Source organism: Gymnogyps californianus, chromosome 5, assembly GCF_018139145.2.
Source record: "Gymnogyps californianus isolate 813 chromosome 5, ASM1813914v2, whole genome shotgun sequence".
In the NCBI taxonomy this organism is placed as follows: domain Eukaryota; kingdom Metazoa; phylum Chordata; class Aves; order Accipitriformes; family Cathartidae; genus Gymnogyps; species Gymnogyps californianus.
Genome location: NC_059475.1, coordinates 63,235,848 through 63,261,340, shown reverse-complemented (window position 1 = coordinate 63,261,340; position 25,493 = coordinate 63,235,848). Strand labels below are relative to the sequence as shown.

The 25,493-nt window shown below is 44.6% G+C and overlaps 1 protein-coding gene across 3 annotated transcripts; it reads left to right on the top strand.

Moving 5' to 3' along the window:
* The first annotated feature begins 887 nt into the window (after nucleotides 1-887).
* On the top strand, nucleotides 888-24,971 carry ZBTB1 (zinc finger and BTB domain containing 1). 3 transcript variants are annotated; one of them, XM_050897595.1, is made up of 3 exons: nucleotides 888-996; nucleotides 10,818-12,557; nucleotides 23,718-24,971. In XM_050897595.1, exons 2-3 carry the CDS (start codon nucleotides 10,838-10,840, stop codon nucleotides 23,726-23,728), a joined length of 1,731 nt encoding a protein of 576 aa, XP_050753552.1. In that variant the 5' UTR covers nucleotides 888-996; nucleotides 10,818-10,837; the 3' UTR covers nucleotides 23,729-24,971. The 3 variants fall into 3 exon arrangements, with proteins under 3 accessions (XP_050753552.1, XP_050753550.1, XP_050753549.1); XM_050897593.1 differs by having other exon boundaries at nucleotides 10,818-12,729; XM_050897592.1 differs by lacking the exon at nucleotides 23,718-24,971 and having other exon boundaries at nucleotides 10,818-13,321.
* The last annotated feature ends 522 nt before the right edge of the window (nucleotides 24,972-25,493 follow it).

The window sequence follows — 25,493 nt, the reverse complement described above, 5'->3', positions numbered from 1 at the left end:
TTCAAGAGGAGCTGGATGTTGTTAGACAGGAGAGGTCCAGAGAGCGGTGGGAAGAGGGCCTGGGAAAGCTCCTAGAAGGATGGGAAAAAAAAAAAAAAAGTGCTGTCCTCGGGATCTGTGATAAAGCATGGCAGTGGCTGCCAGCCCCTGTGCTCCCCGCATCATTGTAAAACTCCAAGAGAGAAGGCGGTGATATTAACATGTGAAATTGCAGCAAAAAGGAAATACTTTCTCATGCAACTTGCAGTTGTTTTTCTTGCAAGTTGCAATTAAACTGTCGCACGCAGGAGGCCGTAAGGCTGCGGGTACAAAACTCAAGCGCTGGACATCCACATGGGGAACCGAGACTTCCCCGTTGCCGCCAGTCACGGCTGGTTTGAGGGAAAAGGAGAGGACACCCCGTTCTGCGGGGCGAGACCTGGTGCGCGGGGAAGGGGCGGATTTCCATCCGCCTCTCCGGCTCCGCGGGGTCCGGGAGCGGAGCGGGACGGGACAGCCCGGCAGCGAGGGTCCCCGGTGGGCGCCCAGCGGGGGACGATGCCCCGCTCCCAGGTCCCCCTCTGCGCGCCGGGGGGCTTCGCCGGGGGGGGGGGGGGGGAGTGGGGAGCGGAGGGGCCGGGCTTGCGGCAGATGGGGAGGGGGCGCCGCCAGCGCCTGCCCGGGCCGGGCCGCGGCGGCCCCGCCGCCTCCCCGGCGGCATGGGAGGAGAGGGGAGCGCGGCAGGGAGCCGCCCGCCGGGCCCCGGCATTGGCGGCGGCGCAGCAGCGCTGGCAGCGGCGGGGCCGGGAGCCGCCGGCCGCCGAGGGGAGGGGTCCGGCTCCGTGCGGTCGCGGCGGAGCCGGCGCTGCGGCAGCAGCAGGCGCGGCGGGGCGGAAGTCCTTTGTTGCAGCCGCGGCGGCAGCAGCAGCAGCAGCGGCAGCAGCAGCAGCAGCGGCGGCGGCGGGAGCGGCGCGGGCAGCTCTCCCTCGGCGGCCGCCGCCTCGCCCCGCGCCGCGGGTAAGCGGGGCCGCGCGCCCCTTCGGGCGCTGGGGAGGGGGGGAGGCGGGAGGCGGCGCGGCGGCCGCAGCTCCGCCGGCGGCGGGAGGTGGGAAGTGCCGAGCGGCGCCGGCCGCGGCATGGCCCGGCGCGGCGTGGCCCGCCATAGTGGCGCGGGGCGGGGGGGGGGGGGAGCGGCGCTGCCAGGTAGGGGCTTTCCAGCCGCGGCCGGTCCCTGGCGAGCGGCCGCCGCGGTGACCTTGCGCCCGGCGGCCCTGGCGCGGCGCCGCCCGGGCTACGCGGGGGCCGAGCGGCGGCGGCGGCGCCGCGACGGCGGCGGGTCCGGCGCGGTTCTTCCCGGGGCGCTGCGCGGGGGCCGCGGCGGGCGCGCTCCACCTGCGGGGCGGGTAGGGGAGGCGGGCGCGGCGCCCGGCGGCGGGGCCCTGCGGAAGCGGGCGGGGGGGGATGCTGCGCCGCTCGGCGGGGCGCCGGCGCTGAAAAACGAGAAGCGGCCTAGGGAGGTGCAGAGGCGTGAGGCGAGGAAGGGCATCGCGCTGCCCTATTTACTCTGGGGCTTGAAGTCACGTTAAACGTCTCGAGTGCCGTTATCGCCGCCTAGCCCCGTCCCCCCCCCCCCCCGCCAGCAGGCCAGCGGATCCCAGCGCCGACTTCTCTTTCTTTTTTTCTTAAAAAAAAAAAAAAAAAAAAAAAACAAACCCCAAAACCCAACCCAAAACTTCGAGTGAGTTGCAGTAGTTCAGCGAAAAACTGAGCGGAGCTGCAGCCTGGAGGGAATGCTCCACCCTGCCAGGCAGGAGACTTGGGTTTCACTCGGGGCTGGCAGCGCACAGGATCGCCTTGGAGGCGGCTGGAAAGGAAGGGGAATAGTTTTGTCACATAAAAACAAGCCCTGTGTTGCTCTGGGAGCGGTGTCGAAAGTCTCGTTCCTCAAAGGACTACTCTTTTCTTCTTGGATAGAAAGGTAGTAAAAAGAGTAGAGGAAAGGGGGCTGAAAACGCTGTGGCTTTGGGGCTGGGGTTTTATTCCTTTATGTTTTTCAGGATTTTTTTGTAATTCACATTCTCAAGTTTGGCCTGTTTGTCGGCTGATAGACGAGTGCCGGTTCCTCTTGACACGTAGGCATTGGTAAACGGATAGCATGGGTTGGATGCTGTTTAATATTTGGATATTTACTGCCAGATTATGTCATTTGCTTGCATTATTTCCCTTGCACTAGAGTATCGCAAGGTACAGCACATACTGCAAAACTATCCGGGGCTGCAAGTGTGGTGTTCCTTAGGCATTTAATTACATTAAACAAACATTCCTTTAATTAAAGGTGTTTGTTTAACATTCCTCATTACAGCTCTTGGAAAAACCCACACAGCAGCCGTGAGCAGGGGGGGATGCGGGCTTCTCATTTTTACTGAATTACAACTTAAGCTTTCATGGCGAGCGGGGGAGAGGCATTGAGACCATATGGCCGTGGGGAAAACTGGCCAAACGCGAACGGTTGCAGCGCTGGCAGAGATTTTCCTAGGCAGCAGCATAGCGAGTTGACAAGATTGTGGAGAGATTTTTGGATGACTGGCCAGAAAACCTGAGGAGTAACAAGTCGTATTAGTTGCACTCTGCTGCTGTTTGAGGTCGCAGGGAACCAGCAGGCACCGGGGGGGGGGGGGGGGTTGCATGGATGAAGGGTGGCTGCAGGAGGATGTAGGTAATGAAGACATGGGTTGGTGCTGTGTGGGAAGCTCGGAGAAGTAATAGAAGCCCCTTCTTCCTGGTAGCCGGAAAGTTTTGTGTGGAATAAGATCACAGGCTGAACAGATGCTTCAGCTCTACTTGCACAAGTCTTTTCTTCATCAGACTCAACCAGTGTTGTCACTGGCACAGGAGCTTCCAGCAATTATGTTGAGAGTGGTCATACCAACCAGTGATTTGGGTTTTTAGATGCTTTCTTACTTGAATGTGTGAGGTTAATTGCTTCTTTCACAGATTTCCATTGTTGCTGACAGTGGAGACCCCTGAAAGTCCGGAATGGACAAAGCCTTAGTAGTTAGTTACCTGCTGGATGGAAAGAAAATAGCTGCTCAGAATTGAGATAATGAAAGTTTCCTGATAAAAATCCCAGTGTCCTTTCTCTTAGTTGTTACAGCTGGACCTCTCACTAGAGTCCTTCCGGACCTCACACGCACATAGCGTGAGAAACCCCTTGTGCATTTTTCAGTTTGACCAGTGGTTCCCCAGCGGTTGGGTTATCCTGCCCTGCCTCTGCTTGGGCACGGTAAACACCGTCACCCAAAGAGTTCTGCTGCAGACACAGCGTGTGGGCACAACAGCTGACATAATTTGCATGAAGACCATTTATATCCTCCAATTTGTCTGGTAGTTTTTTCTTTGTGCATGTTGTGGCATTGCAAAACTCTCTAGAATTAGCTGGCTGTTGCCTTTTTTCCCATATTAAACCTCTTTAATTGAATGGAGACTTTAGCAGCTTTATTTTTTTTTATGTGCTGCAAGTAAAATGTGAAGCATTTAAGACCAGAGTCAACAAAATCTGTAGTCTGACCTGTGTGTCACAAGTTACCGTGCTTCATTCATGTGCATCCAGCAAGTTGTTATGCCAAAGAACGACTCGTATTTAGCCAGGGATGCTTTCCTGGAAGGCACGCGTATCTTCATTTGAGGGTCTCAAGAGATGGCTAAACCACCAAGGTGCCTCTTGAAGTTGAAAGTTAGGGTAACTCAGAGAGCCTAGATAAAAAGGCTCCTCTTTCTGCTACAAGGCATAAATGGAGTGTCATAATTTTTTTCCCCACTAATTGTTTCTTTTAAACATATCATTACCATGTTGCTTGACAACTTTTTACAACTGTAAAGGTGTCAGATAAAAGATAACTGTGACTTCCTAGAGTAATCCTTTGTGGCTAGCAAGTGACTTTAAAAGACTGCATAATCTCTCTCTAGTACTTTTAGTCCATAGATCTGATCTAAAGTTGTTTGAAGTTGAGATGGGGCTTTAGTGCAAACTCCTTTTTCTTAATTTATTCACTCATGCTTTTCTGACACCTTATTCCTTGTCTTTCGAGGTGTGTTCTTACCTAAGAAGACGTAATACATCTTAACTAATTCTCAGTTAGCAGCTGAGAATCATAAATTGCTAAATTTTGATGGCTGTTTCTCACTTGCGGACATGGATGCTGAATCAGCGGAGAACTGCCTGCTGAGGAGGGATCAAGTGGCTCCGACAGCTCGTGGTTGGGGGCTTTGGAGCATCTTACCTTTCCCTGGTTCAGATCTAGCCCAAGTGTCAGCTGAAACTTGTTTCTATACGTTGGCCACAAGTCTGTTTAAAAGGAGTTGATTCAGCCATCAGGATGTGTCTGAAGATGAGTATCTACATCATTGGAAATGGCTTCACAACTAGCACGCCTGAAGGCAGCCGATTGGAAGGGCTATGGGAGGAGGATAAATTATACCTTTAGTCCTACGTAGCCCGAATAATGGAGCTTAATTAGATTTTCCCTGGCAGTACATGGAATTCCCATAATTGTTTTAATTCATGATCAAGGCTATGCTTGCAATGCAAACTGAGTCTTATCCATACCCGCTGTGGAGGTGGATGGTGGTCACCTGGCCCCAAGTTCTTTGCTGTTTTTGCAACGTTTGTGTAAACTGAGGCACCTTCTTGGACTGTACAGTACCAGAGCAATCTTGGTGGCTTCCTGTTGAGTATGTCTAGATAGAAGTTGTAGCCTCTCGACAGCTCTGTGGTCAATGCACTAGCTGAACACCTAAGCTTCTTGGGCATCATGCACAGAATTTAGATGTGTCGTGTAGAATTTTCTCCTGAGCATCTAGATGCTGCCATTTAGGAATCCAGGCTCTTTGGTGGATCTGACCCACAGAGGCAAAATAACTCTTTAGGGAGGAGAGTTCTTGGGAACCCGCGCCAGGGTGGGATATGGTGTCAGACTGCGATGGGGAATTTGCTTTCTCCTGCCCACGCGCTTGTTTCTTTGGATAACTGGGCGTTGTTTTCTTGAGGTTTTCCAGTCTCATTTTCTATTAGCACCAAATTCTCCACTCATTTATTATACTTTTGTCCAGCCTGCTCTTGGTTGCCAAAGAAAAGCAGCCAGTAACTAAGCATGTAAATGCTCCGTTTTTGCCTGCTCAGCAGTGGAAATGCTGGGTTTTGAAAACCACCTACTAATTTTAGGAGCCGAAAGGCTCCTAAATTCTGAACCTTGTGGTACGTCTTTTTTAAAGACAGAGAAGTTAGCAAAAGAACTTTACCAGTTCTTTGCTTGAGGACTTTTTTACTTCTTTAGTTTTAAAACATCTTAGAAAATTTTGAATGTGAAGAAATGACAAAAAGCATGGAGCTATAGTAAATACCTGTTCTTTCTTGTTAGCAGACTTATAAACAACATATTTGGTCAGTGTAATAGTGCAACTTACCTTGTTCATGGTAACATCTGAATAGTAGTAGTATCTGAGTGGTGACTTAAAAGAAAAAAATCTGGTGGCAGACAAACAGCTTGAATCAAAGCGTGGCAGTGTAAAAATAAACATTTACTAGGAAAATAAAATGCATATGGAGACTTTGAGTTTGAAAATCAGAGTGAAAATACCTGACTCAAATATCTGCACTTTTCATTTTCATATCAGATGCTTTTCCAGCGTATTTTTTCAGAACACCTCTGCATCGTTCAGTATTGCTTACGGCGTGGCCCGTTGCTGTGGTTACTGCACAAATCGATCATTGCTGAAGATGGAGTTACTTGGGTTCATCGTCGACTTTCCTGTGACATTTGTGACTACAGTATTTGGGTGCTTTGCAAAGGCAGTGTGCTAGTCAGGCAAGTGACTGGCATTTCTTCTCTTTTTTGAAATAGAAAAGAGAGAGGATCAGAAATACTTAAAAATTTTGGATTGGCAAACTTGCATGCATGGAGTTTTAATTTCCCAAGATACTTGGTGATTAATACATACAGAAGATATCTCCCATTGGCCTCAGTGGCTGCTGATTGTGTTTCCCTGTGTGAAGAAACTGGACATCCAAAAAATGCAAGCTAGACTTACTAAAAAAAAAAAAAAATTAAAAAAGGTTGAAATGACTTGTCCTGGCACTGATGGGGATGGGATGTTGTTCTCCAAGGCAGTGTTCGTTGCTGTGAGAGTCTCCTTTTCGTCCCCTGGTCTCATTCACTTCACATCCTCCAAATGCTGTGCCGAATGAGCAGGGATCTTGTGTTGTCGCTGCTCAGATCCATCCCTGGACAGATCCAGAGGATGCGCCGAGTCAGGAAGGGAACCTTTGGTAAGAGGAGGGCTGGAAGACTGTACTATGATATATACATGAACAGCAGATGAATTAATCTGGCATTGGAATTTAGCGTAACGATAGCATTTCTTGTGTATACGCTTAACTTTGAAACCTTGGGTTTTCTGTAAAAAAGACCTGTTTTTATTCTAATGCCTGCTTTTTTTCCAAAGCAAACTTCAAAAATACTTTGCAGCACTGAACCACCCACATGGGTGATAAATGCAGGTCTCTGCCATTTTAGCAATTGAAGTAACAAAATAATGGTAAATGATCATTTTCTGAGAGCTTGCTCTTGATGGGGAGGAGTTTGTCAGCAAGCCCGTGATATTTGCTGATGGCAAAGGGATGGCAGAATCGGGAATTCGGGGTTCAATTCCAGCTCTGAAGGAGTGAATGCTATAATTGTTTTTCACCCGTGCGCCAGCAAAAGCATGTCTATATTTTTTTACCCCTTCTGTCCTAGCCCCTGAAACTTCGGTCTTCCCAGCCCCTTGCCCAAGCACCTTCCCTCCACCATTTAGACCCTCAATGCACCCATTTTTTAATTCCCACTGCTGCTTCCTAATCCCAGTCCCCTCCTCTCGGCTCAGCACTCCACTCCCAGCCTGCCTCTTCCCTGCTCTCCTGATTTTCAGAGGTTTTTCCTCACATCCTTCTTACATTTCCCAATCTCCTTGTGTTTTCACTACGTCCCCTCCTGGGTCTGGCTCTTGTCAGCCAGAACCGGGCATCTTCTCCATCCAGCTACCAGGAGGGATGCTAAAACCCAGCGGTGAGTCATGGTGCGGAGCAATCTCCAGCAAGCTCTGCTACCGGTTTGTGACTTTGTGGAGGTGGCACATAGAATCATAGAATGGTTTGGGTTGGAAAGGACCTTTAAAGGTCATCTAGTCCAACCCCCCTGCAATGAGCAGGGACACCTTCAACTAGATCAGGTTGCTCAGAGCCCCATCCAACCTGACCTTGAATGTTTCCAGGGATGGGGCACCTACCACCTCTCTGGGCAACGTCTTCCAGTGTCTCACCACCCTCATCATAAAAAATTTCTTCCTTATATCTAGTCTGAATCTACCCTTTTGTAGTTTAAAACCACGGCAGAGCTCTGTGCGAAAGGGGGCTTTCACCGCGGGCGGGATAGCTCAGGCAGGCCCCCATGCACAAAGGAGCTGCAAGAGGATGAAATGTTCTCAGCAAGGCTGTAATCTGAGATTTTAGTAACTAACAAAAATCTTAAGTGTGAACAAACTGGTAATTTTTATCTTCTTCTCCCCCTCAAGCTTACAGCTTGGCCAAATTCAGGCAGATTTTCGTATCATGACAACATATCCAAGACACAGCACTTTCTCCCATACAAAGTCTCTCTTCAAAGATTTTGGAAGAGAAACTTTTTTTATTTTTAAAAGAAAAAGTAATAATCTACATATATGAAAGCTTTTTCTTAGCCTCATTTTTGGAACTGTTTTGACTGAAATTTTCTGTGGAGGGGGGAAAAAAAAAATCAGTCCAAAGCAGACAATTCAGAAGGAAAGTTTTGCCTTTGCTGATTGAAATGTGTCAAAGTTTTAAATAGCCCAACGCAGGCTCTCATAGTGGGAAGTGTTGGCAGCTGTAAATATATAGTTACATGCAGCAGGTTAATACAGCATCCAGAGGAAGGATGCCAGTACTTTCATTAACATAAATAACTTCAAACACTCTCTATTTTAAAACCTACGTGTAGTACTACCACGATAGAGGCTGGGTATGTATCTGAGCACCTTGCCATCCTGGTCAAGTGACCTCATGCTTGGGCTGTTTTTTTCCAGAGTGGTGGTAGGAGGTAGGCATTGCTACTGGGTCCTTGTTGCCTATCGGGACTCACATGCTGAAAGCTCTGCAAGAGTTCACCTGTCAAAAGGAGAAATATCTTTCACCTTTTTCAAAGAAGAAGGAAACTGAGGAGTTTGTGTGCTGTCACTCCAGTGGCTGCCAGATCATTCCCACCGTTTGGAAATGCTCCGGTCTGCAGGTGTGTGCAGATAGTTTGTCACCTTCTTTTTGGTACAGGCTTGCTGCTTCTACTGCTGTTTTGCTATTAGAAGACACGATGGAGTACTTTTAGTGTAGGAAAAAATAATTAAATAAAACATTTAAAACTTGCCACTTTATGAGGATGAGGAGATTAAAACCAGCTGTCCTGAGCCTTTTCTTGTTTTGATGGCAGTTCACACCAAGAGGCCAGTGGTGCCTTAGACTGCATTTTCTCACTTTCCCGTTGGTTTTCACTCTTACAGCATGGAAGTTGAAGTAAATTATTTGTCATTATGCAGCTGCTGTTCTTAATACTTGATACAGTATAGTGAATTACATTTAAGCATCTAATTACCTCAAATCCAAAACACGTTAGCACTTGGAAGAATATGAAGTGCCCTTTTATTATTACTTGATGTTGAGAGCTTTGCTGTTTTTCACAGAAACATCTGAAGTTATCCAGTGACTTAGACAATAATCAATTTTCTGCACAAAAGACATGAAGTTGTTTCAGAGATCTCCTACTTTCAAAGCCACCCTTTTGCAAATTAGTAAGAAAGCTGTTAAATTGATTTCATGCAATGAGTTGTAGTTCTGCAGTGGACATCACTGGGCCAAACTGGTCAGAGAATTATTATGGCAGGGTGCTCGCCTTGAGTTTTGGGTGTGGAGGACTGGGTTGAGAGAAGAGGAGCAGCTGCCATTCAGATGCTCATCATCAGTGTAGTTCAACCCAAATCTCAAGGTTCCTGTTGCCAGACAAGGTCATGTGCTGGTGGTGATCCGTAAGTACTGCTGTATGAATTGGCAGTAGGGAATATTGCTGGGCGGGGTGAGCATGTTCTCGTCTTGAGAGCTTGAACGCGTTTCTTCCATGGTAGTCCTTCATGGAATGAAGAACGGTGACTTAACGTTAGGTTTGCTACTTAACAAGCCAGGCAACGCCTACGACTTGCAAATTCAACACTAATTGTGGAATTTAATTTCTCCACCCGTTTCCCAGCCTCTAGGAGATGTAAGCTGTCAGGGGAATAAGAAGAAATAGGGAGCATTTTTGTATGTATTTTGTTTAAATTTCGGACAGTTGAAAGAATGGTTGCAAATCAATCCATGCATTTCATTGAGTCATAAAATGCCATTTAATATGTTGTTTGCTAGCCTGTACTTTATTTGTACAAATCTCTTATAGTTATTTGCGTTGTTTGCAATAACCTTTCAAAATGTTAAGAATGCTCGTTATTGCTTTAGGTTTTTCATTTCAGTGAGGGTGGTCTTTATACCTTCTGTTGGTTTCTTACCCCCCTCCCTGTGCAGTGAGTGCAGATTACATATATCAGTAAAGGTTTTCCAGAGCGAGTACTGACTAGCTGTTGGATCTGGCCGTACTTGGTTAAGTTTATCTTCTGTAAATCAAATGCACACCTCCTGTGTACAATACATTTCTTCTGGATGTTTTTGTTAACATAAACTAGTATGTTTTCTTCCTCTCTTCTCTCGAGGACAAATTAGTCCTTTCACTTACAGCAGACCTTTCCCTCTAGTCTTTGTCAAGGCTTCATTTCACTGTGGCTCCACCTCTGGCTTGCTGTCCTTCACAGTTCTCCATTGCTGAGTTTTTCTTTGTCCGGTCTCCCATCTACATGTTTGGTTATGTTACAGCACTCTGAACGAGTGGTTTTGAGAGCAGTTGGAGGCACGGCGTGCACCACTTCCTGCCTCTCTGCAGTCCGTGCGGCTGTCACGCAGCTAGCCTGGTCACCATCTGCAGCAGGCTTGTACATGGGACGTGCCATCACAGCTGGGCTGCCCTGTGCTTCTGCGAACGCATTTGAGTTTGCAGTTCCTGGTTTGCAGGACGCCTCGCAGATAAGGTTGAGACTGTCCCTGAGCTGCCCTGAAGAGCAAAAAGTGCGTAGATACATCAGTGGAGCATCCACACAGGCTGTATCTTACGAGTTTCCTTTAATGGGGAGGGAAATACCAGTTTGAGCCTGGCCTGGTTTCCAGTATGTGTTGCATCATATGTCCATTGGACTGACAGGTGAAAAAGGCAAGTTGAGACTGAAGAGTGGTTTCTTACAGTCAGCTCACCTTGTATAGGTGTTGTCCTGGGGCCATCTTACAGAAGCCTACCCTGTGAAGTTTTTGAAGTTCTGCATCCAGAATTCCTATCTGAAAATCTTGGCTGTAGGACTTTGAGATGTATTTGCTAATTTATATTCTAGCAGCACTGCTCTGATTGACATGTGTGGTGGTTATGTTTATTAGTTTACTAGTCTTGTAAGTCTAGTGGTGAGAACATGGAATTATGGATGTTTTCACTGGCATCAATATTCGTAAGTAGTTACCAGCGAAGATCTCCAGACAGGAAGCTGTACCACGAACAGTGTGAGAATAGGAAGATCTAGAGAGGAAAAAGATGGCAGTTCCTCCCGATGTTTAAGTAGGTTTTGCTTTTTGTGCTCGTGATTTAACAGATGTCTTCTTCTTTATGCAGGGCTATAATTGAAGTACAAGATGGCAAGAACCAGCCACAGCAACTATGTCCTTCAGCAGCTAAACAACCAAAGAGAGTGGGGCTTTCTGTGCGACTGCTGTATCGCAATCGATGATATTTATTTTCAAGCACATAAAGCAGTCCTTGCTGCGTGCAGCTCCTATTTTAGGATGTTTTTTATGAACCATCAACACACTACAGCCCAGCTGAATCTAAGCAACATGAAGATTAGCGCTGAATGCTTTGATCTTATTTTACAGTTCATGTATTTAGGAAAAATTATGACAGCCCCTGCCAATTTTGAGCAATTTAAAGTGGCCATGAACTATTTACAGCTATATAACGTACCTGAATGTCTAGAAGATATACAGGATACAGACTCATCTAGTTTAAAATGTTCATCTTCTGCTTCTAGCACCCAGAATAGTAAAATGATATTTGGCGTGAGAATGTATGAAGACACGCTTGCTAGAAATGGCAGCGAAGCAAACAGGTGGGGCATGGAGCCGCCAAGTTCAACAGTAAATACATCCCATAACAAAGAGCCTGATGAAGAAGCTTTGCAGCTAAGCAGCTTCCCCGAACAACTGTTTGATGTCTGCAAAAAAAGCACCACGTCCAAATTCTCTCACACAAAAGAGCGTGTGTCCCACTCACGCCGTTTTGGAAGAAGCTTCACCTGCGACAGCTGCGGGTTTAGTTTTAGCTGTGAAAAGCTACTGGATGAGCACGTGTTAACATGCACTAACAGGCATTCCTACCAAAGTGCCAGGTACTACGGTGCTGAAAAAATAGACTTTAATGAAAAGGACTCTACTTCTAAAATAATCTCCACACAAACAGAAAAATACAAGGGGGACTCGAGCCAAGCTGCGGACGATTCTTCATCTCCTGTGTCAAACATCACGAGCAGAAAAAGCAGCACGGTTGCCTCCGAGACATCAGGTGAAGAAGGAAGTAGAGCCTCTGAGAGGAAGAGGATTATCATCAAGATGGAACCAGAGGACAATCCTGCAGATGAGCTGAAGGATTTTAATATTATTAAGGTGACAGATAAAGACTGCAATGAGTCTTCCGACAATGACGACCTAGATGATGAACAGGAAGAGCCGCTTTACAGATACTATGTCGAGGAAGAGATCAGAGAGAAGAGAAATGCTCGAAAGACTTTAAAACCCCGTTTATCCATGGATGAGGATGAAAGAAAGTGTTTGAAAAGTCCGCGGCACCTTAACAGGAAGGCTCCTTCAGTGCAGGAAGACGTGGAGAACGCTCCCTGTGAACTTTGTGGGCTAACAATCACCGAGGAAGATTTGTCCTCTCATTATTTATCCAAACACATAGAAAATATATGTGCTTGTGGCAAGTGTGGTCAAATACTGGTCAAAGGCAAGCAGTTACAGGATCATGCGCAGACCTGTGGAGAACCTCAGGATCTGACCATGAACGGTATCAGAAATTCTGAGGAGAAAATGGACTTAGAAGAAAACCCTGAGGAGCAGTCGGAAATAAGGGACATGATGTTTGCAGAGATGCTAGAGGACTTCAGGGATAGTCACTTCCAAATGAACAGCCTTCAAAAAAAACAGTTATACAAGCATTCTGCCTGTCCTTTCCGATGCCCTAATTGCGGTCAGCGTTTTGAAACTGAAAACCTGGTGGTTGAACATATGTCGAACTGCCTGGAGCAAGATCTGTTCAAGAACTCCATGATGGAAGAGAACGAGAGGGATCACAGACGTAAGCATTTCTGCAATCTTTGTGGGAAAGGATTTTATCAGCGTTGCCACTTGCGGGAACACTATACTGTTCATACCAAGGAAAAACAGTTTGTTTGTCAGACATGTGGGAAGCAGTTCTTAAGAGAGCGCCAGTTGCGGCTCCACAATGATATGCACAAAGGCATGGCCAGGTATGTCTGTTCCATTTGTGATCAAGGAAACTTCCGAAAACATGACCATGTACGGCATATGATATCTCACTTATCAGCTGGAGAGACTATATGCCAGGTCTGCTTTCAGATATTCCCAAATAATGAGCAACTGGAGCAGCACATGGATGTTCATCTGTATACATGTGGAGTATGTGGAGCAAAATTTAATTTGAGGAAAGATATGAGATCTCACTATAATGCCAAGCATTTGAAAAGAACATAAGCGTAAACATACTGTTAAAGCATTAAGTTGGCAGCAGAGAGAACACCAAAGCAAGGCATACAGTAGACAAAAATTGAAAAAAAAAAAAAAATTGAAAATAAGTCTCTTTTTTTTTATTTTTTTTTTAAGACCCTCCTAACCATAGGTGTCTATTTAGGCTCATTAAGTATATAGCTTTGAAAAGCATCATGTGTTTAATTATTACATTTTCACTGTTTCCTAATATCAGTTTCTGTTCTTAATTTTATTGTTTTACTAAGTAGATATACAAATCATTATTTTTAAACTGTAGATTAAAAGCACAATGTTACCCCTTCACTGACTGCTATTAAACAGTTCTCGGATCCATGTCCGTAAGATGAGTGCTTTAATATTTCCATGTGTTGTTTCTTCATGTGAAAATTTTAGATCACAGCGATTAATGTGCAAGAGCATAATTGTTCGTAATCCCCAAATTAATTTTCAAAATGAAAAAAACCCAATGGCAAGAAATAATCCTTTGCTCTCTGACTCTGCTGTAAGGGCAGAGCTGGCTGTCCTGGTCCTCTGCTTCTTGGCTTTGTTGGAACGTGCATCCCAGGGGTGAGAGCACGTAGGCTCAGTTAAACCTTGCAGACTTGGACTGGTGTGCGCAAAGGGAAAGGGAGTTAATGACTGTCGGGATAACCGCGGAGTTCCCAGCAGAGTGGTCATTTTCCAGACTTGAAGTCCTAGCAGAACTGTACAACTGACGTTGGCCTTTCTTTTACCGTCTGTACCTACGTGGGTATATATAACCTGCTTATCCTAATATACAAGGGAAGAGTGGCTGTGGTGGATTGCTAGGAATGCAGAATGGCTATGTGCATTGAAGACCTCGTTTTTCAGCCTAGCTGTAAATGGTGCCTTGCCGCTTGCGTTGGAAAGTTGAAAGTGGGATGGGTGTGAAGACAGTCCCATTGCTTGGGGAGGGGAAGGGGGAGTGTGGCTCATGTGAACCTTAGTTTTTTTGTTTCTTGTTTTCATGATACTTTTTGAATGTTCTGTTTTTCAACAACAATATAACAAGAAAAGACTGCAGAGTTTACTTAATAAATGTAAAGACATCTTATGCCTTTTAAGATTCCTTTCTGATTCTAGTATAGCCCTAATCTGCGCAGCTTGTCTCTTAATTTAATTGAATTTAAAAATCCTACTAAGTACCAGCTGACATCAGTTTGAGCAGTTTGGCCTTTGAGAGAGCGACTGGCTTTGACTCTTAGGCACCAGCTGGCTAAACGTTTGTTAAGTGCCTGATTTTTAATGGGGGGAGGAAAGGATCCTAATATGTAATGGTGGAGAAAACTATTAAAAAATAAAACCTAGCAGTACTTTCTCCCAGCAGATCTCACTTTATCAAAGAGGGCAGTAATGCAATTTCCCACTGAGCCGTGGAGGGAGGAAAGCAATTTAGATCGGCAATTAAGGCAGTTGGACTAGATGATCGTTGTAGGTCCCTTCCAACTGAAATATTCTATTCTGTCTCCTTGCACACCCGTGGTGGGGTTGAGAATAAGAGCCAGGAGCTGAGGGTGTGGTCCAGCACTTTCACGTGCTTGTCGCTGTTGGAGTTGAGTTTTGATCCCTTGGTGTTTCTTGGGGGTTACGAGGGGTATCAAGCTTTAATGTTAGACTATTTAGAGAAATTAATACAGTTCAGAATCTCCACTGTAACTATTTAAATTAGTATGAGTTGCCTTGCATTTATTCAGTTTTAAATGTGCATTAGAATTTCTCTTGGTTGGTAGACGTGTGTGTTTCTGCAGTGATGGAGAAGGACCCCACCACCAGACCTCAGTCCTGAGCCGGCAGCTGGCTCCCCGGGCACTGACTGCTTCGGGTGCAGTTCGGGCCTTTAGCGTTTTGCCGTAACTGCTCAGTCCTGTGTTTTCTTGTATGATGCTGAAGCCAGCCAAGTCCTGAATAACACTGGGGCCAAAAAGACCACAGACATGAATGCACTCCAGCATTTCAGTTAATTCAGAGCTTCCCCATTCTTAGGATTTATTCTACATTCCCCATCCCAAACCAGACTGAAGCTCAGTGAGTAAGAGTTCAAAGAATAAGCAGAATGGGTATTTTAACACTTTTTAGCACTGGAATCAGTGCTAAGGTGATTATAAGACTCTTCAAAAGACAAAATATTTAACTACAATAATCATCGTAGAGATGAAGTAGTCAAATGCTGTAGTGGAAGAATTGGGGGGGTTAATACACTGCACACGGCAATTCTCTGACATGCAGGTTATCCCTTACGGTATCAGCTATGGCTGGACTGGGAAAAGCAGCCAAGGGAGGTGAGGGAGAACCAGAGGGCGCTGGGGGAGTTGGCAGAAGAGTCTCGTGGCGCTGGGGGAGCGGGAAGGCTGAGTGGGAGAGGAGATCCTGAGTGGGAGGGAGTGGCGAAGGCTGGGGGGACAGAATTAGAGCTGTGCGGTGGGAAGCAAATCCCAAAGGTGGCATGGAGGGGGCGGCTGGAGGAGTGGATAAAATGCCCTGTAGACGCCTGTGAGACCGGAGTGAGAATGACTCAGCTTGGCTGGGAGAGCTGTCGGCCTGGGTGATTAGCTCACTATGGCACAAACTCGGAGTGCCGATTGCGTACCAAGTACAGCCAGCCCCTATGCTGGAAGGACTGCAGTGGCACAGCAAAGCCTAGATTAAAGACCTTGTTGAAAAAGAGGAGATGACCTCTGCGAACTAAGAGATCATTCCTGAATACAGTGAAGGGCTAAGGGTGATTTATGGAGACTCCTGCTCAGGGTCAGGAGCCCTTGTTTACAATGTATTGGTCTGAACTTGACCCAAAAACGTTTCACAAAAAAAGTTACTTCCTAGTGTAAGTAGACCTGCCAACTACAGAAGTTAAATGGAGGAACTGGGAATGATGGTATTTATGTGTACTATCTAATTTTCTAAACACCCTGGAATACCTTTGCTTTTCAGTTATAAGCTGTGTTGTAAGTAGCCTTTCAAAGGAAAGTTTGTTAAACCTTTCCAACTGAACTGGAATTAATGTCTTTTCCTGTTCTTGTGAAACAAAACCCAGTGCCTTGGAGTTCACGTGTATGAATGTCCAGACTAAGGCTCAAAAAGACCATGAACTGCACTGCAGGGGAGCTTAAGAGTGGATCTACTTGTACGTAGGCAGAGGAAACCAGAATGACTGAAGTAGCCCAAAAAGTGATCCAGGGGAGTATAGGAGAACAAATCAAAGGTACTAAGGCATAAACAAGACAGCCTGGCTTGCAAGTAGATGGGGAGAGTGTTTATGGCGATGTGTAAAAGCATGCAGGGGAACAGCGTGGGACTACTGAAGAAAAGGCCTGGAGTGACAGGAGGAATTTGGCTGCTGTGAATGGGGAGGCGGGGTGGGTGCTGAGGCAGCCTGGGGCTGGTCAGTCCTGAGGACAGGGGTGTCCTCCCCAGAATGGGACAACAGCTGCAGGAGAGTGAAATGATGGTGTTTCAGCACTCCTACCATGATAAAAATTACTTACTGTGGAGACAGAGTGAAAGCAGACCTGAAAAAAAACCGATTGCAGTTATGATATCCTAGAAGTCTTGCTGTTACTTGAAAGATAGTGAAGGGGAAGCAAAAATACTTCATTTAGAGTTCTGTTTCCTCTAACAAATTTGTACTTCTCAGTCATCATAACATAGTTCCTTTGCATCTCCTTCCTGTGCTACGTGGACTGTTAAGAGTGTAAAAGCACTTAAGGATCTTTGAGAGTGGAGGTGTAAGCGTATCACATTGCACAAGGTGTAGCCAGAAAGAAAAAGACTTGCTGGGTGCTCTGACTTATATTTTTAAGTGATTTGCTCTTCTTATTTTTGGAGGACCTCTCTCTGTTCTGTTGTTTTCCTCATTTTGGCAGTGGTGTGGGCTGCGACCCTGAAAATAATTTATAAGTAGCCAGCCTAGCTCTTAGCTTTCAGCATTTACTGAAAGTTAAAAAGAGGGAATTTGTGAAGGCCTGGAATGAGCTTTAAAATATCACAAAAGCTGTCAAGCTTCTTTTTCAGTTTCAGAGGAGATGTTTCAAATGTTAAAAGAATATATATACTTGTAAATGCTTATTGGCAACTTGTTAATTCAAAGAGTATTTACATTTGTGTATAACGATATTTGTAGCCAACAGGTCTGTGGAGAAGTCTTGATTTGAATAGATTAGAATATCACAGAATTCATGCTTTTATTAGGGGACTTCTCTATTTAATATTTTCAGTTAATGGAGAAAATACAATTCAGCGTATTTTTTGTTCAAAGCTAAAGACAGAAAATGTACTGCCCTGGAGAATATATTAAAAATACATTGTTATAAAAGTGAATACTTTGACTACACTATTGTATTTGAACACACTAGTGCTAAACCATCAAGAGTATCTCGGCTATTGGTGAGGACCTAAGTTTGCTCCTGAAGGCAGTGCCACCTTGAGCCCTGGTGACCCCTTCCTCCTCCCCACCGAGTTTCAGCTCTCATACCCCGCGTGTGCCACCCTCTCCATTGTCAAAAAAGCACATATTTATGTAGCTTCACAATGAACTGAATCAAACAACGGGTTTTTTTTTATTCCCTGTGGGGCTGTTTTTTGGCTGGACCAGTTCCCCGCTGTGCTTCCCTCTCCGGCTCTATGTCAGATCTTGTGCTAGCACAATAGAAGGGGTGGCACAAGGGGAGAAATGAGTCGCGGGGAGGAGGCTCGTTTGCTTAAACGAGCTGTGCCAGAACTCAAAGCACATCCCAATCTTAGCTCGGTCTCTGTATCCCCCAAGCATCCTTGTGGAAGCTGAACTCTTACATTCATCTCCTATTTCCTGATAAGGAAAAAAGGCAGCCCAGCCTCTTGCATGCAAATGAGAGACATCTATGCTATCTGCCCTCTTTCTGAGAACTGGAAACCTTCCTGCGTTCAGCTCACCCCTCAAATATGCTCTGGAGCTTTCTTAGTCTTTCTTGAAACAGACTATGTAGCGCTCCATGCCACTGGGTTCCTGTGGTTGGCCTGGCCTGAGGCCAGGAACGAGCCGGGCCCCTTGTCCGGCCGAACACCAGGAATGGCTCCCACCTTCCTCTGGTCTTCGTGCCCTCCAGCTGTGGGCCCAGATGCAGCTGTGCTGCCCACATGCTCGGCAGCTGGGCCCCCGCTCTCCTGCTGCCCTGTGCCCCTCGCCGCTCACAACATGCGCTTTTCTGGGTGTCGCGATAAGGGGAGACAGTCATCTCATTTTTAGTCTAATATTGAAAGCTCGGGATAATTCCTTGCGTAAGTTAAGGAGATGCTGGCAGTATTTGTTGCTATCCCTGTGTGCCTGCTTCTGACTTTTAAGTGCTTCCTAATCCGAAAGGGTTAAAAATCAAACATTCTGACTTCCCTAATTCTCAGTTGGTTTGATGCTCGTCACAGACTTAAAGACTTACAAGATGAAGCATGACTAATTTGACTTTATAAAGTCTGCTGAAGGCTAGAAATTAGGAACATGTTTTTAAAAGCTGACATTTCTGTAGTTCTCGGCTATAAACCAGTTTTCTGTGTTTTCTTCCAACTTCTAAAACCTCCTAAAATATTGCTGTGCACTGTATTCTTGAGACATGTCAGTAGGCTGAGATTTTGAAGGGGGAAGATGCCAAAAAACAGGACATATTTTATAAATTAAGTGTCTTCTACCATTTTTTTAGTCACTTCTAAAATTCTGGAATTAATTGTGATTTTACTTTATTTTTTCATGCAGAAAGACAAATCTTAATTTGTTAAAGGACAACAGAGCTCATGACTCAGGAGTCAGTTCATCATGACTATAAATATTCAGCCCTGAGACAAACAGCCCATGTTCCTTTTCATGTACTTGAATGACCAGTGCCAACTTTACAAGAGAAATGCTATTGGATCTTTCTTTGTGTCATTTTTACCCTCAAATGTCTTGTAGGGTTTTTTTTATTGAAGTCATAGGAAAACAATATTGTGCATCATGCTTTTAGAGAAACTGTTTTCAGTAATTTGTGCACATTCCCTGTATAAAAGTAGTTGAAAATATGTTTTTAAAGTTACATATTAATGTATTCAAGGGACCATTACAAAATTATGAGATGAGAAATCGGCAGATAGGCCAAGGCCGGATTTTGACTGTCAGTTTTGCGTAGCTAGCGTGGCACACCTCACCCCAAGAACCTAGAATTTCACAAGTGGTCAGTATCTTTGATTCTCTTGCAAGAAAACGAAAAGGTTTAATCCTTTCCTGTGCCTTCTGGCATACTATAACTACAGTAAATCTTCCTGCAGCTACAACCACAAAAACAATGCTGCATCTAGCGTTTCCTATGGGAGAAAAAAAAAATTAGCCTTTTCAGAGTTGTTCAAGAACTTCCCTCTCTGACGAAGTCCTGATGCTGCTATTGTTTTTACTCAAACTCAGCTGTGATTTGCATCAGTGAGATTTTGGGGTGTTCTTTTTTTTTTTTTGGTTGCAAATAAGAGATGATCTCAGATAAGTATGTCTTGTGGTTCTGTAGACATCCCAAGACTCCTGACAGGGAATGAGAAGAGAGCATTCCTTAAAGGCCTCCAAATCCTGGAAGCTGTGTGGATTGTGGGAAATCCACTGGAAATCCGGACTGTCTGCAAATCCTTGGTTTCTCAACCTGTCTGTCAGGCAAAGTGCCACCCGTGTCAGCAATTGCCAAGGTCTCTGCAGCAGCAGCGTTGCCAACATGAAAGATGCAAAAATCAGTCTTTCCCCATCTCTTCTCCCCTATCTCCCCTGATGACAAGATTGCTATTTTAAAAATTCATCCTTTTGGCTCTTCTATTTGCCTTCTGTTTTTTGAAATGGGAAGATGTGCTTTCTTCTTGTTTTAAAGCAATGACTAGGGCTAAGAACTTGCCTTTTTTAATAGTTCTCACATGTTCAATTGAACCTACACAACTCAGTAACACCTATTCTCTCCTTTTCTAGGTAACCATCCCACTACATTGGGGATGGTCACCAGAGGGACTTCTGCTTCTGACTCCCTAGAAAATGAATGGGAGAAATAATATAATGTCCTTCTCTCCATGGCAAAAGCCCCAAGACCATGAAAGTTTGTGGAAATGCAGATACGCTGGCTAAAAATAGAGTTTGCTGAATACCATAGATTACTTTTGGTTTTGGCAATAGATACACCAGACTTCTGGTGTCGGTTATGCTCCTTCCTTTTACACAAGTCATCGTTAGAGCATTCATTCAGGATGCTGAAGATGGTGCCTCTGTTCCCTCCCTGCCTATGGGGTTCCTACTGGTACCTACTGGTAGAGAGTCCCAGCTACCAAACTACTGAGGTTCTGGTTTCTAGCCATTGGTTATTTAATTATTTATACAAAGTGGAAACATTTTAAGAGGTGAAATCTAGAATATCCCTCCTTCAGGAAAAGGATAGATACAGTAGTATTGTAGAAGGAGGAAATACAGGGTAGGATCCCTTGGAACTGATGAAGAAATTGCCTTAGTAGGTGCCACAGCCCAGGAGAGAGCTCGGATCTCTGAGCTGCACTGCTATCAGGTAGATTAAATATAATTTGTGTACACTTACATATGCTGTAAAACATGACACTGGCACAGTCTGTATGCCTGGAAGTATGAGAATTAGCCCCACCTAGTCTGCTTTCAGACAGGGTTGTGTTTCACTTAGATTTTACTGGCTGTTGCTAACGTGGTCAGTTCTGCCAGAAAAGACAGAGGTCCTGATGAACAGTAACTTAAAAACTGAAAAATAAGTCAATTAAGACACAAGAAATCTTACAGTAATTGCTACAGTTCTTTCAGCTTTAGTTTGCTGGGCAAAGAGTTAAATAGTTCAAAGGCAGTTTCCTTTGGAGAATGTTTATTTGATCAAGTTCAGTGTGGCTCAGACCCCAAATAGAAATACTAGCTTCAAACAGAGCACTACTATGAAAGTAGGAATAGTCTGTGGCCTTCCAGACCTCACAAGCTGTGTTGGTTTGTTACACAGAGTCAAAACAAAGATGTCCCTTAAAGCACATATACATTAACTCAGTGTATTTCACACACCACAATCTTTTATCTCAGATCTGCTTTTCTCCCCAGTCACTGGGGCTGTGCCAAAGCCACTGAGATCCTGGATGAACTATGGACTTGTCAGTAAAAAGCATATATGGTATGATTGGACCATCCAAGCTACTTAGATCATTAGAGAACAGGCTTTGAGCACTACTGCTCCTATTTACTAAGCTTGAAATCCTTCGGATTTTGGAACAGTGCTTATCTTTGCTTCTTGATTCCCTTTACGTTGCAGAAAGCAGGGTGAGGAAGAACCCAGCAGGTGCTTCTCTTTTAAATGGAGCCTGGAAGATCTTGTTAGCTGGGGGGTGTTGTTTTTCTGTTTTTTCAGGTCCTTAGCTGGCTGAATCTTCAGACTTCTAATAAATGCACTAAGCATTAAAAAAGCATTATTAATACATGAGGAGATATGCCAAGTTCAACCACTTAATGTAACAGTCAAACCCATGCAGCTGCTATTAGGACAGGAACCTGATATCATGCCAAATCTGGAGACTTACCTTTGATCTATCTCCAGATCCTCCTTTTATTTGTAAACATCCAGCTAATCTCAGACTTCCTCTGACTTTTATGAAGTGGAAGAAACTGCATCCTTTGTAACGTCTCTGAAGTGCTTTAACTTTGCAGATGTTCATGGATTAGTGTGATGGGGAGGTATGAGCTCCATCTGGTGGCTAACTGGAAACGTGCATATTTCTATTTAAAAAGCTCAAACATTTCTACTGTTGAGCAGAGTTTACTGTGTGAAGAGTGAAGCGGAGCCTCTTGCAGCTGTGCATTCCTAAAACAACTTCTGTTTTTAGGGTAGCTAGAGGATTTTAGAGTCTGGGAGGAGGGCACAACATTTTACCTCTAACCTAGCTTACTGTGGGCTAAAAGCTGCTACCAATGCCAGCAGTTCTCTGGTGTTCACAGTTCTGTATGTACGCCACACCACCACAGCTGGCACTGATTAACAGTATTTTTGCAGTCTCATTGGAAAAATGTAATCTAATATTCACGGGCAACTCACCTTCCCACACTGAGAGGTGGTCCCACACAGCATAGTCGGTGTATTTGAGGGTGGTGGTGTAAAGAAGCTCAGTCATGCCGCAGGAGCTGTGTATGATCTGCAAATAACAGAGATCTTTGACTGTAAAATGCAGGCTGGCATCTTAGTAAACAGCAGTGTTAAACTGATGTTGCCCGGGGAAAAATAATGTTCACATGCATACTGTAGTTAGAATACCTTTTTTTCTCCTTTGTTAGTTTACAAGCAAAAAAAGGCATTTCCTGACCTTTGAGCTAGTCAAATAAGAGCTACTTTGAGCTAACAGCATCAGTCCAATGAATTCCCCTCCAAGATTCGAAAAATGTATTAGATGATAGACACGTGGACTTGCTGCCAGAACCAGCAGTACTTTGAAGCTAGCAGTTTGCCCAAGACGTGCTTCCCCATGTTCACATCACCCTCCTGGCATGAAACAAAAGCCATTTGTCCCAGATGATTGCTTTTTTGCCCACCATCAAGTATGTGACATGGCACAGAGGGCAGATATACAGACAATTCTGGGCCTGGCATATGCTGTGAGGGCCTGGCCACATGTCACACGGGGCATCCTATAACGCGCACTGAAGCGTGGAACACCACTCTCAAGGCTTTTCTCTCAGAGGTGTGCCAGGAAATTCAGCCCTGAGCTGGCCTTGAGGATGCTCTAGCAGGTAAGTAATGCAGACAGCTGATAAACCTGGCGTCACATGCAGCCTTGAAGACTTTCCTGCTCTGCAGTGTAGGCACAACCACTTGGTCCAGGGCTGCCATAGTGTGCACAGAAACATCAAGTGTAAATTAGCCAGGAGCAGGACAATCGTATACTTTGTACAATGTGATTTACATATCCAGAGAAAGAATCCAGTGTACCAAGGAAAAAAAACCCTGCGGATTGTCTTTAAAAGTTACATCCACGTTTCCAATTTCTTGACTGTTCGTATTGGATACAAAGCTGCTCATATTTGTCGTAAATTAGTTTGGTCAAAAGAGACTTGCAGGAATTGTAAATATTTATATTATTTATCTGCATTTAACCTAAAATAAGAATTTGGGGGGGGGGGGGTAAGGAAATATATAACAGTTACCTCTGAGTTAGGCAAGGAAAAAATAAAAAAAACCCCAAACCAAACAGAGGCAAATATGAAGCAGTAAGAAGTGTTCCAGGGTGGGGGTGTTCCAAGCTATGAGAAGTCCAGGCTGAGGGAAAATAATACTCGTGCAATTTTTTGAGCATCCACTAAGCCAAGCCATAAACCACTGCTGGAAAGTAACACATACGGTATCAAAAATAACTTCTGGGAGGCTTGGGAAGTGAAGTTTTTCTTCAGCAAATCTTTAGCTGTTTTGAAAATGGAAAGCAAAGGAGAAAGAAACAAACAAAAGTTTCTGAAACAAGATCAAAACGTTGTTTAAGGTTGTGTTTTGGTGGGGTAGGGGTTGAAGGAAATGAACTGTATGGCTTTTAAACGGAGTTCCTGACTGTGGTGGGTGCTCTGAATATAACTGAAGGATGGGTATTTAGAGCAAAACCACACCATAGTGAGGTGGGAGGGACCGCATCATGCTAGCAAATACAGTACTGGAGTGTGGGCTTCTGACTTCTTTTAATATTTTTCTTGCATTTCTTTTCTGCATGGCAGTAGTGAAATAGGGACTTCTAAGCTTCTGAACAACTGAGAGAACCAGGTTTGAAGAAGACATGAGGAAGAACTGGTCGGCAAAAGATTTCATAAAAACTCAGAACCACGTGTGCCAGATCTGAATTGGCACCACCTTTGCTTTTTTGACATACTGCAGCAGTCGCAAAAGGCACCAAAGCAGTCAAATTAGAACATGCAGTAAAAGTCGTTTTGGACTCGTCTCTGTATTATAAAACTTACTTCCTTGTGACTATTATTTACACCTGTTAAAAACAAATTTGAAGCCTCCTTTCATGGAGCAGACAGCCAAAAGAGGCAGATGCCAGGTGTTAAGAGCTGCACTGAAATGAGTTTGCAGAATTTGCTATTCACGTGCTGGAGCACTCCTTTTCTGAAATGAGGCTTCTTAGAGTTTCTGTCAAAAACTGTTCAGATTTTTTAGTTCAAACATTAGAAGTGTATCCTCGTGAACTAAAACTTATGTATTTTCAGACAGTTAGAATGCTAAACTATCAAGTGTTAAAAAAGAGAAAAAAAAAATTTAATCTGGAGTACAAGGTGGAAAAAAAAAAAAATCTTAAAAACTGAGGACAGAGGGTCCCTGAGGAGGGACAGGATGGTGAGAAAGATCCAGCTGACCTGATTCCCCCTGCTGCCATGACCATCATTTGCAAGCTGAAGAGGACGTTCCATGGAGCACAATGCTTGTATGTGGAGAGTAAAGAAATGGTGCTCTGGTCTTATTACAAGAATGGTGAAAAATTTTTACCAACAAGGAGATGAGTAAATGTGAAATAATCTTCACAGGGCACAGGGTGCACCTTGTTCTGGATCTAAGCCTTGCAAAAGCTGGCTTGAAGAGGAGAATCAGGCATTCATGTTCAGATTTGAGCATTTTAGGAATCCTAATGTTTCCAGCTAAATTAATGGGGAAAAAAAACCTAACCAAAAAAACAACAAGGCAGTAAATGTTTCAAATTAGGGCCAGCATGGATTAAAAAAATATTAATTTCTTTTGCTTCCCCCAGACAACAGTGGATCAGATTGAGACATAAGCAGACTAAACATGCTGATCTATATTCTGCTGTAGTTACGCATCTTACTAATTCTACTCATGACTATAAAAGGATGTTTCATTGTTCAGTATAACTGTTATCTCAAGAAGAGTCTGTCTATAACTTTATTTATAATTGGTATCATTTTCATTACTGTTGTTATGAAGTGTGTAAAATATTGTCTGTATTGCAGCTTGTATAGGGCATGTGTCTGTGCTTGCTTTACTCTTTTTGAGTTTATAAAGTTGCTATACAAATGCAAGAAAAGATGTTCAGATATCTTTGAATGTGGTTGCTTAATCTAATTACATAGCCCCAAACATTTCAGCATATAGATGTTGAAGATATTGGCTCTATTAACACATAACACCTTAAACATTAATATAGGCATTTTAAAAGCCTTCAGTGCAATATTGGAATGCCAATACTTCTGCCCCAGTGGCTGTGCTGGAGCAAAGGGGAAGATGGTGAACATCTGGGCAAAGCCAGATACCACTGGGGACTCTGCAGGGAGAAGGCACAACACAGCTGGGAAATCTAATAGAAAATGGGTTGTCCATAGAGAACAGGAAGGACCTTCACGGTAGGACCACCACGCAGCAGATGAGAGAAGGGAAATACGTTCATAGCATCACCTGAAGATAGGCCTTCAACAGTATACTAAGCGTAGGACATCTAGAACAGGCTGTGACTGTTCTGTAACTTAGCAATTATTTGTAGT

Coding starts and splice junctions, on each gene's coding strand:
- ZBTB1 (XM_050897592.1), top strand. CDS start 10,838: ATGGCAAGAACCAGCCACAGCAACTATGTCCTTCAGCAGCTAAACAAC.